This window comes from Girardinichthys multiradiatus, chromosome Y, assembly GCF_021462225.1.
Source record: "Girardinichthys multiradiatus isolate DD_20200921_A chromosome Y, DD_fGirMul_XY1, whole genome shotgun sequence".
Classification (NCBI taxonomy): domain Eukaryota; kingdom Metazoa; phylum Chordata; class Actinopteri; order Cyprinodontiformes; family Goodeidae; genus Girardinichthys; species Girardinichthys multiradiatus.
The window spans coordinates 2,378,347-2,390,438 of NC_061818.1; the positions used below are offsets into that span (position 1 = coordinate 2,378,347).

At 42.2% G+C, this 12,092-nt stretch overlaps 1 protein-coding gene across 3 annotated transcripts in view; it reads right to left on the minus strand.

Moving 5' to 3' along the window:
- Nucleotides 1–649: 649 nt before the first annotated feature.
- Nucleotides 650–12,092, minus strand: part of LOC124864637 (4-aminobutyrate aminotransferase, mitochondrial-like) — a 52,618-nt gene continuing 41,175 nt past the window's right edge. For 2 of the 3 annotated variants that reach the window (XM_047359492.1, XM_047359493.1), the window contains 8 exons: nucleotides 11,804–11,866; nucleotides 11,636–11,699; nucleotides 10,184–10,332; nucleotides 9,578–9,715; nucleotides 6,073–6,240; nucleotides 4,614–4,760; nucleotides 3,289–3,400; nucleotides 650–3,001 (listed from right to left, as the gene is read on the minus strand). In XM_047359492.1, coding sequence (XP_047215448.1) covers nucleotides 2,880–3,001; nucleotides 3,289–3,400; nucleotides 4,614–4,760; nucleotides 6,073–6,240; nucleotides 9,578–9,715; nucleotides 10,184–10,332; nucleotides 11,636–11,699; nucleotides 11,804–11,866 — 963 coding nt within the window. In that variant the 3' untranslated portion in view covers nucleotides 650–2,879. The remainder of the gene's footprint in view (nucleotides 3,002–3,288; nucleotides 3,401–4,613; nucleotides 4,761–6,072; nucleotides 6,241–9,577; nucleotides 9,716–10,183; nucleotides 10,333–11,635; nucleotides 11,700–11,803; nucleotides 11,867–12,092) is intronic. The other variant, XM_047359494.1, reaches the window with a different exon arrangement.

Sequence of the window (12,092 nt, forward strand, 5' to 3'; positions counted from 1 at the left end):
TCCAGTGGTCCAAGCCTACAAACTACAGAGATAGCTAAGAATAACCTAAGGCACTCTTGAGTTTTATCAAAAAGGAAAGTAGACAGGGTGTCTGCCTCACAGACAGAAACAGGGAGCTGGTTCCACAGGGAAGGAGGCTGGTAACTAAAAGATCCGCCTCACATTCTACTCTGAGAAACTCTAGGAACCACCAGTAAACCTGCAGTCTGAGAACAAAGTGCTCTGTTAGGAACATAAAGAACAATCAGATCTTTCAAATATAATGGTATATAATCCATGCAAAATAAGTCCTGGGTGCAGATACTATACAGAACACGGGCAGAACATTGAAGTAAGCCCACATTTCTGTGATTAAAATCCTTTTTTATTGATGTTATTTAATATTCAACTTTGTCTTGAAACTGAATTCAGGGATTTTCATCAGCTTTAAGCCATAATTATGAAAACTAACCAAAACAAATGCTTAAATTATATCACTCTCTGTAAAAAATATAAAACCTTTTAAACTATATAAATAAAATAACTTTTCAATGATATTTTAAAGTACTGAGATTAACTTGTATGTTGCTTTAGCCTCTCTATTGGCGTTAATGTATTTCCATTGTTAAATAATTGGTTTCTGAGGTCCAAAATAATCATTCACAAGAAATACAATGTTAATTAAAACTTTATTTGTCACAGTACATGGACACGTTTTATAGACTACATTATTAGAACCATCTAAAATAATTACATCAATATCTCAGATCACAAGTAGTTAGTGTTTTCTTTTAAAAGGACGTTATTATGGAGACTCTGTGTAATACTGACAAAGAAACAGGCACTGATGCCACCACTAACACAATGATGCACATCAGCCAGCCCAGCCACTCTACATCGTATTTGACCCAAACATACCCTGTGGAATATATGTAAGACCTTTACCTTTTACATTTAGTGGTATACAGGTTATGGATGAATGTCATAAAACCAACTAAACTATTCATGTATGTAACTGTTTATTATTCTAATTTACCTTCAGGAACAAATTAATTGTAGCGACACTTTAAATGATGCTCTTCGCATAACATGAGCTCCTTTTAACATTCCAGGACACAATGAAACATCTGATCTTTTACAGGATCAGCTTCACCCGTTGAACCTGTCTTTAAAACCTGTTCCTGACTGTCTCAAAATCTTCATACAGACCATTTTGGACAGAGTTGTGCTGTCAGGAAAGTTCAGCTACTCAGCTGCTTTTGGCCCTGTGTGAATATGTGTCAGGAGAAACTCCTATACATTTCCTCTGTGCTCTCTGCGGGAAACTAGCTCAAACATGCCTCTTGTGGTCAACTGGAGAAAAAACACCCACAACAAAAGTCTGCTGTGGAGTGATTCAGAGTATGGCTGGCACAGCTTGTGGAGATTGTCCATCATTTAGCTACAGACATCACACCTGTAAACATGACCACCTTCTCATGATTATATTCTTAGATTCACCCAGCATGCTTTTCTGTGAACACATGTAGACTGCACACAGATGGACCCCAAGCAGAACCTTTTCCCGATTGAACTTGCACTATTGTCCATCATATTGAAAACAAACCAAAAACGTCACTAAATCTTTAAACAAGGCAGGTTAGCACTCATACATGTTTGTGCTTTAATATGCTTGGAAAAGGTTTAATCTGTGCATTAGTGTAAAATCTTGTTTCCAAAACATCCTGGTTAAAAGTATAAACAGTCAGTTTTACTCTGATACAGTTTGCACATTCTGTTAAATGTGAGAAAGATTAAATAAAAACATGATGAAGGGAGACATGAATTCAAATCAGTGGGAAACAATAAACCTGGTTTAAAACACATGGATGCTTTTACTGAAGGTTACCTGCAGCTGCTTGGCCTACAGCCAGAAAGCAAGAAACAATAACTATGACTCTGACACTGTCACAGTGCGGTTAGGGTTCAGGTTATTCTGGGCTACAACAAGGTTGAACAAAGTCATTCCCAGTCAGAGCAACATGCCATCTTCCTTCCAGACAGTTGAACAGCATTAAACCACCTGCAGGCTGGTAGTTTGGTTGTCACTGTCACAGCGTTCTGCATTCACAATCATATTTTGCCTTCTTCTAACACACTGAATACTTTGGTGCTGTGATGCACAGGAGATCTAGAACAAGCTGCTCTCATGGTTAGGGTTCCTTCATGCTTAGGATGGGGGTCACCTTATTATCATGCAGCTTCAGCTTGGAATCTGTTACAGGATCGCACACATTTTTAATGATCGTTTAGACTTATGCAGAAATACAGACAGCCCATACTGACAGTGTCTTCCTCTAAAACGGAGACCAGGTGAAGGTCAAAGTCAGAACCCAAAAACTGACGACACAGAACCATCACAGAATAAATGGAAGGAAACAGATCTGACATGTTTTACACTGTCTGAACAGAATCAGCTGCTAGCGGTGAATGCTAATAAAACGGTCATATAATCTATGTTAAACTGCTGCATTATGGAGAATGTGATGATGTGCTGACTCGACACTTCCTGACTAAGGTGGCCAATGTGCTGAGCCATTTACTTTCCACATTTCTGGGTGTCTTCTTACAGTCTGAGGAGTTTGTGTGGGCCAACATGAATCCTGCCCAATAAGAAAATTTTTATTTTAGGGGAACATCATTTTGGAATTGACTCCACAAGTAAAAGAATGTGCTTATCTTTAGTAGCTAAGGAAAGTTCCAGTTTTTAATATTATGAGCCAAACAGGCTCTGGATGGTTAAACAGAAAGTTTGCAGGAAACATGTTCTCTGTGCGTATCATGACAGCCTGATTCCCTCCCTATTCTTTAGATAAATTCTGTCTTATGTAGGTCCATTTAGGTTCCTTGAGTACTGTGACTTATTTGTACTGAGCCAGGATATTGTTAAAGATGTTGAGGAAGATGTGGACATGGTACTCCTTAAAGACGAGTGCAGGACGGAAACGGATGGACACGTCACCACATCCTCCCAGGTGCACACCTGTCGATGAAAAACACTTGCTGAAGGCTTACATGCTTCACAGAGCTTCCTTCTAAATGTAACACACACATATATACACCAGGTACCTTCATTTTTACTTTGATTAGAAAGCCTGAAAACGTTGTTGAGTTTCTGCCTTCACTAAAGCATTCTTACATTAGAGGTGCTCATGCAGGGCCGTGCCATAACCTCCCACACCCTGAGTCATACCGGCTCATGCATGACATGTTCTCAGACATAATGAAGAACTTCCTTATACCACAGACAGAATGTTGATTGCTTTGCACCTTTGTCTCTGGCCTGTAGCAGCAGTCTGTCTCGAGTCGCAATGTCACACAAATCAATGGCACAGAACGTCCCCTGTCCTCGAGCTCGACTCAGCAGGCCTGGGTACTGAGCCTGAGGGGAGCATAAATGTAGCTCATGATCACACACATTCATGGATACAAAATACCAAAAATGACCTGAACAGCAGTAACTAATAGATTTTTAATACTTCTAATTATTTAGATGATTTCCAGGATTTGCTCTTCTTTGACTGGATGTCATAAGGAAGAATTGACTTACCTACCTTTAAAAAGCATTCATACCCCTTTTACTTTTTTATATTTTCATGTTACAGTGACAAACTTCAACCTACTTTATGACCAACCAAAAATATAATTATGAAGTAGCACAAAAATCAATTAAAAAAATCTGCATTTTCATTCAGCCTCCCTAAGAAAATACTTTGCAGAACCCCTTTCACTGCAATTCCAGCTGCAAGTGTTTTGGGATATGTCTACCAGTTTTGGACATCTACAAAATGACATTCTTCATTCTTCTTTGCTGAAGCTAAGTCAGATAGAAAAGAGAAAGTCCGTGAGCATCAATTTCCAAGTCTTGTCAAAGACTCTCAATTGTATTTAGGTATTGACCTCCCTGTCCCTGAAGAAAGACATCCCCACAGCATGATGCTACCACCACCATGTTTTACTGTGGAAAATGAGTATTCACTTGTTTTTTTTCCCTCACACGTGCAAAAAAGATTAATTTTGGTCTCCATTGACAAGAGTGCCCTTATCATTGTTTGCTGTGTGCCCTACATGGCTAGGGTAAAGACATGTACCCAGATGCTCTCCATCCAGTTGGACTGAGCCTGAGCCATTTTGCTAAAAATGTAGAAAATTTCAGTGGGAAGATTTGTAAAGCTGGTAGTAACATACCCCTAAAGACCTGCGGTTGTAAATTGCAACAAAATGGGATTATACAAATGCCACACTCTTCAAATTGTTATTTGTTATTATTAGTAGTTTTGAAAACTATGCATAATTTAATTTCTACTCCTCTTAGCTTGTGTTGGTCAATCATATAAAATCCTAATGAAATACCCTGCCATTTATGGTTGAAACATGACAAAATGTGAAAAGGTTCAAAGGGTATGAAGAATCTTTCACAGTACTGTACTCCATAGTGGGGCATGTTTGTTTTTCTAAATATATCATCAAATGCATTGAAAATTTAGAATAGAAGAATAAAGCAGTAACAACATGATGAAACAAATTCAACTTCAAAAAGTTGGAACAAGTTGATATTAGCTGTATTTTTTAGGATGCTCACAAAGCTGCAGTACCTGCAGCTCATAGAGGCCATTCAGCAAAGCTTTGCCAGACCGGGTCACTTCCTCCAGAAGATTTTCTCTACGAATTACATTGAGAACCTCAGCCAGGAACAAGTTCTTTGAGGGGTCCCCCATCCATGTGTTAAAAATACGGTATGGCTGAAAAACAAACAGTGCAACAGAACCATGTGATTAATATAAAATATATTTATCTTAGCACCAGCTCTGTTCTTATTAACCATAACAAGCCAGGATTATTCTCCTCAACTTGTCATCAGGTTTGTTCAGTCTAAACCAAACATCTGCTGATGTTTGGTTGCTGATAAACGTTGTCTATGAAACATTATGGTCCATGGAGAATGCTACGGGAAGTGCTCCTCTGTTCTTACACTGTAGTTCATGTATAGCTAATTAGCAGGCACAGTGAGAAACTGACAGTGGAAAAGCTAGTTGAAGTATGGAGAAGTTACTTGGCGTGTGCTTTATTCTGGTTATGGAAATGGAAAACCAGAACACGTTCTGGTTTTAGTTGTACTTGCTGGAAATCAAATCCTGTAAGTCTTCATGTGTCATGTGGAGGTGCAGAACAATGACACAACCATCCACATCGCACTATGTAGGGTGAGGTAGACGTTTCCTCTCCCTGTAGAGGAATAGGTTCTGATGACTCGGAACATTTGAGAACGTTTTTGTCTTTCATTAATTTAGAAAACTTTAGCCTGTTTTTTTTTTATTGAAATTCATATATTAATAATATGCAGAGTAATATAATGGGAATCTTTAAAAGCTGCAGTGTGATACCAGAGGTTATTTGTATGCTTGTGTTTTTGTTTGGAGGGCCAAGAAGGGCCACAACTCAAAAATAAAATATAAATTATGGAAAAAAACAAATACAAGTCATTTATTAATTATATCATATTGAACACACTTTTAATAAAAATACTGTTTTCCTTTTTTAAAATGCACATCTAATTATTTCATAGTTTCATTTATTATTTGATGGTTGTATGCTGCAACACATCCTGAACGTATTTTAACTGCAGAGCCACAGTGACAACTTAAACTATTTCACTGTGCACCGAAAGGATTTGTACATTTTAACATGTAGTTTCACATATTAATGACAATATTTATCATTTTAAATATTTGCATATCCAAATAAATAAAAATTGCATTTAATTATGTATTTATTGAACATAAATATATTACTGATGTTATTTAAAAATTTTTATTAAAAATAAATTACCTCAAGTACTTAATGATTATACTGTGGCAGCTTTTGTGCTTTTTGTTGTAAATACTGTCTATAATGCAGTGTGTGGTTAATGCGTATCACTCAAGCTGCACCAACAGCATTCCTAAACGTCTACTTTAGGGTTTCAAAACATTTAAATGTTAAACAGAAAGTAGCAGGTCTGTTATGGAGACTAGAGTGCTCTGTTGGGGGAAAAGGAAGCAGAACATGACCAACCTTATCAGCCTGCAACTCATCCTTCTGGAAGTAACCCCCGGACAGGAGTTTTTTACTGAAGGAGACAATATCAGCAGGGTCATCCATCCCCCAATGCTCATGGGCCCAGAACTTCCCTGTGCATCCCCCGCCAGTCTGTATTTCATCCACATGAAAAGCACAGCCATGCTGGGAAACAGAAGATTAACGCACTGAGATGCTTGACAGTGGCTGGATGAATGAAGAGTAGGAGAAGGAAGAAACTGACACACAAAACCCTTGTTTAGGGAGTCTAACTTAGACCCCACTGATGATACAAAATGTATACAACTAAGATGCCCAACAGAAACCGACCACTGACTGCTCACACACAGTGCTTCATTTTAGGTAAACAGATCTGATTATTTCCAGGTAATATGAAAAATATGTCTTTTTAATTAGCAACACACTGCTTTATATTTCCTTTTTGGAGGAGGGACCACTGGTAAGAGTTTTTGTGGCAAGTCAGTTTTACAGTTTTACTCCTAAGTTAAAGACTAGAGCCACACAGACAAAATCACCAGAATTAAATTTTTTTTTTCTGACTGGGCCTAACTAGTGAAGAAAAGGCCAAAAGCTCAATAATGCCTCGTACCCGTTGTCTTCCGCTTCATCCGGGACCGGGTCGCGGGGGCAGCAGACTCAGTAGAGACACCCTGGTTTCTCTCTCCCCAGACACCTCCTCCAGCTCCTCCGGGGGGAGCCCCAGGCGTTCCCAGGCCAACCAAGAGACATAGTCCTCCAGCGTCTCCTGGGCTGCCCCCTGGGCCTCTTCCTGGTGGGACTTGCCTAGAACACCTCCTGAAGAAGGCGTCCAGGAGGTATCCGGTATACAGGTCCTTCTCAAAATAATAGCATATTGTGATAAAGTTCAGTATTTTCCATAATGTCATGATGAAAATTTAACATTCATATATTTTAGATTCATTGCACACTAACTGAAATATTTCAGGTCTTTTATTGTCTTAATACGAATGATTTTGGCATACAGCTCATGAAAACCCAAAATTCCTATGGCTCTGGATGTTTCTACTCCAGACTCAGTCCACTGCTTCCGCGGGTCCCCCAAGGTCTGGAATCGGCCCTTCTCCACAATCTTCCTCAGGGTCCGGTCACCTCTTCTCGTTGTGCAGCGTTTTCTGCCACACTTTTTCCTTCCCACAGACTTCCCACTGAGGTGCCTTGATACAGCACTCTGGGAACAGCCTATTCGTTCAGAAATGTCTTTCTGTGTCTTACCCTCTTGCTTGAGGGTGTCAATAGTGGCCTTCTGGACAGCAGTCAGGTCGGCAGTCTTACCCATGATTGGGGTTTTGAGTGATGAACCAGGCTGGGAGTTTTAAAGGCCTCAGGAATCTTTTGCAGGTGTTTAGAGTTAACTCGTTGATTCAGATGATTAGGTTCATAGCTCGTTTAGAGACCCTTTTAATGATATGCTAATTTTGTGAGATAGGAATTTTGGGTTTTCATGAGCTGTATGCCAAAATTATCCGTATTAAGACAATAAAAGACCTGAAATATTTCAGTTAGTGTGCAATGAATCTAAAATATATGAATGTTAAATTTTCATCATGACATTATGGAAAATAATGAACTTTATCACAATATGCTAATATTTTGAGAAGGACCTGTAGATGCCCAGGCCACCTCAACTGGCTCCTCTCGATGTAGCAGCTTGATGTGCGGCTCTACTCCGAGCCCCTCCCGGATGGCCGAGCTCCTCACCCTATCTCTAAGGGAGTGCCAGGCCACCCTACGGAGGAAGCTCATTTCAGCCGCTTGTATCCGGGATCTCGTTCTTTCGGTCATGACCCAAAGTTCATGGCCTTTGGTGAGGGTAGGAACGTAGACCGACCGGTAAACGAGAACTTCGCTTTTCGGCTCAGCTCTCTCTTGACCACAACGGACCGGTACAGTGCCCCCATTACTGCGCCAGCTGCACCCATCCGTCTGTCGATCTCCCGCTCCATTCTTCCCTCACTCGCGAACAAGACCCCGAGATATTTGAACTCCTCCACTTGAGACAGGAACTACCCTCCAACATGAAGAGGACAAGCCACCCTTTTCCGGTCGAGTACCATGGCCTCGGACTTGGAGGAGCTGATCTTCATCCCAGCCGCTTCACATTCGGCTGCGAACCGCCACAGCGCATGCTGTAGGTCTTGGCTAGAGGGGGCCAGCAGGACCACATCATCCGCAAAAAGAAGAGACGAAATCCACTGGTCCCCAAACCAGACCCCCTCCGGCCCTTGACTGCACCTAGGAATCCTGTCCATAAAAGTTATGAACAGGACCGGTGACAAAGGGCAGCCATGCCGGAGTCCAACATGCACCGGGAACAGGTCCGACTTAGTGCCGGCAATGCGGACCCAACTCCTGCTCCGCTTATACAGAGACCTGATGGCCCTTAATAAAGGGCCCCCGATTCCATATTCCTGGAACACCCCCCACAGTGCACCACGAGGGACACAGTCGAATGCCTTCTCCAGGTCCACAAAATACATATGGACCGGTTGGGCAAACTCCCATGAACCCTCAAGTACCCTGCAGGGGGTGTAGAGCTGGTCCAGTGTTCCACGGCCGGGACAAAAACCACACTGGTCCTCCTGAAGACGAGGTTCAACTATCGGCCAGACTCTCCTCTCCAATACCCTGGTATAGGCCTTACTAGGGAGGCTGAGGAGTGTGATCCCCCTATAGTTGGAACACACCCTCCAGTTACCACCCTGGTCTGCCAGTCCAGAGGCACTGTCCCCGACGGCCACGCAATTTTGAAGAGGTGTGTCATCCATGACAGCCCTACAACATCCAGAGACTTGAGGTACTCAGGGTGGGTCTCATCCACCCCTGAAGCCCCGCCACCGTGGAGCTTTTTAAACACCTTGGTGACTTCAGCCTGGGTGATGATGGCCACAGCTACAGATGGCAACATCGACAATAGACGTGGAGAACATGGTCCACTCGGACTCTATGTCACCAACCTCCACCGGAATCTGGCCAAAGCTCTCCCGGAGGAGGGAGTTGAATACATTGCTGGCCAAGGGCTCCGCCAGATGTGCCCAGCAGACCCTCACTATACGCTTGGGCCTGCCAAGTCTGCCCGGCTTTCTCCTCTTCCAGCGGATCCAACTCTCCACCAGGTGGTGATCAGTGGACAGCTCAGCCCCTCTCTTCACCCGAGTGTCGAAAACATGCGGCAGAATGTCTGATGTTCAAAAGCTCGTTACATTACAATCAGCCATCACCCATTCATACACACATTCACACACTGACGGTGGTGAGCTACTGCCCTGGGGCACTCTGACAGAAGCGAGGCTGCCATACAATCGGCACCACCAAGCCCTCTGACCACCATTGGCAGGGAAGGTAGGTGAAGTGTCTTGCCCAAAGACACAACAACTGAGACAGAGTGGGTTTGAACCGCCAACCTGCCACAGTCGCCTCTCCACATATCTAAGGCTCTTTTCTCCTCCGCAGATGATCGTACCTTGCGTGCAATGTCGCGGAGGCTTCTGAAGAAGTCTGGGGAGGCGTGGTTATCTCCACCTTCAGCCTGAATTGGTTCAATGATGATCCCTGCAACAAGTTTCCTCTTTTGCCTCCACTTGACAATCAAGTCCTCCACCTGGATAAACCAACATACAGACACAATATGCCAAAATGTTTGGGGTTTTGTTTGCTAAAGGAGCTAAACCCTCACCTCAATATTTTAAATAAAACTCTTAGTTACAGCACATAGAAAAAGGCAAAGCTCTTAGACAATTAATTTAAAACTATAACTAGCTACATATACACACCATATTATCTATATTAAACTTAAGACTTTTCAGATCTTTCACTTTTTACTTATTACACTATTTTGTTAAAATCCTCAGTCAGTCATTTTCTACTGCTGGAATAAAATAATATGAAGGTTAAAAAAAGAAAGGCATTACTCCAAAATACAGATAATACAGATAATTAAATATTAGGGAACGGACATTTTTCCTTAAACAACTGCTGTAAATATAATGAATAAGAGATTCAACTTCAGCCTGGGTTGTTTTTCATGGCAACACATAGCTGTCATTCATATACCGCACACACAGCCCACCTCCTCCAGACAACGAGCCTCTTCCTGAGCGTTCTCTCTGGTGAACTCCTCCAGCGGGTACTTGAGTCTGGGAAACGGAGCAACTGGCCAGTCAAATGATGGAATATCCAGCTTGTGGATCACTTTGGAGTGCGTTGTTGCCAAACAACCTTGAAAGGGGCAAAATACAAATGTATGAATGTAGGTAGGTAGGTACAGGGGTTGGACAATGAAACTGAAACACCTGTCATTTTAGTGTGGGAGGTTTCATGGCTAAATTGGACCAGCCTGGTAGCCAGTCTTCATTGATTGCACATTGCACCAGTAAGAGCAGAGTGTGAAGGTTCAATTAGCAGGGTAAGAGCACAGTTTTGCTCAAAATATTGAAATGCACACAACATTATGGGTGACACACCAGAGTTCAAAAGAGGACAAATTGTTGGTGCACGTCTTGCTGGCGCATCTGTGACCAAGACAGCAAGTCTTTGTGATGGATCAAGAGCCACGGTATCCAGGGTAATGTCAGCATACCACCAAGAAGGACGCACCACATCCAACAGGATTAACTGTGGACGCAAGAGAAAGCTGTCTGAAAGGGATGTTCAGGTGCTCCACAGGGTCAATATACACGGCCGGGCTGCTATAGCCAAACGTTTGGTCACTCATGCCAATGCCAAACGTCGGTTTCAATGGTGCAAGGAGCGCAAATCTTGGGCTGTGGACAATGTGAAACATGTATTGTTCTCTGATGAGTCCACCTTTACTGTTTCCCCCACATCCGGGAGAGTTACGGTGTGGAGAAGCCCCAAAGAAGCATACCACCCAGACTGTTGCATGCCCAGAGTGAAGCATAGGGGTGGATCAGTGATGGTTTGGGCTGCCATATCATGGCATTCCCTTGGCCCAATACTTGTGCTAGATGGGCACAAATTCGGTAGTCCTTGGCGTCACTGCCAAGGACTACCGAACCATTCTTGAGGACCATGTGCATCCAATGGTTCAAACATTGTATCCTGAAGGCGGTGCCGTGTATCAGGATGACAATGCACCAATACACACAGCAAGACTGGTGAAAGATTGGTTTGATGAACATGAAAGTGAAGTTGAACATCTCCCATGGCCTGCACAGTCACCAGATCTAAATATTATTGAGCCACTTTGGGGTGTTTTGGAGGAGCTAGTCAGGAAACGTTTTCCTCCACCAGTATCACGTATTCACCTGGCCACTGTCCTGCAAGAAGCAAGGAAGGAAGCAAGGAAGGTCGGTCGGTTGGTCGGTAGGTAGCAGAGCCAAGAATACAAAAGAAATAAATTTTGGACATCACAGTGGAGAAACCCAACATGAATTTACACAGTGGTCATTTTTCTGGTAATATCTATAGTGTAACTAAGTCTTAATGTCAGTGGTTTCTTTGCAATATCCAATAATAAGGAAAATAATAAGATTTTTCATTAAAGAAGTCTGTAACATACCCATTGTTCTTCCATGAAAACCTCCCATAAATGACAAAATACTGAGGTCTGGACAGCCAGGGCCCTGAGATGGAGAAACAAAACATGGGAAAAATAATGAAGGGGTTTTACATTTTATACACATCTAGCACTAAACCTCCTCAAACTGAAGATAATAAGCAGGTAGACCTGGTTTATCATGCAGGTGCTCATTTCTTCTTCAGATGGCTTGTTGTGGCCCCGCTCCTTGTTCTAAAACAAAGCAAACAAGCCATTACGACTTTACATGAAGATGATGAACTACAGAAGTTCAGTTATCCACAACAAATAATATTTTGTTGCCAGATTTGGATTTAGCTTTTTCTGTGGTTCTAATGACAGAAGAAGCATCATTGTTTGGCCATGTCAGAGCAGGAAGGACACACACCGACCAAAACACTTTCTCAATCTTTGAAGAAAAGGTGGAAAATTAATACAT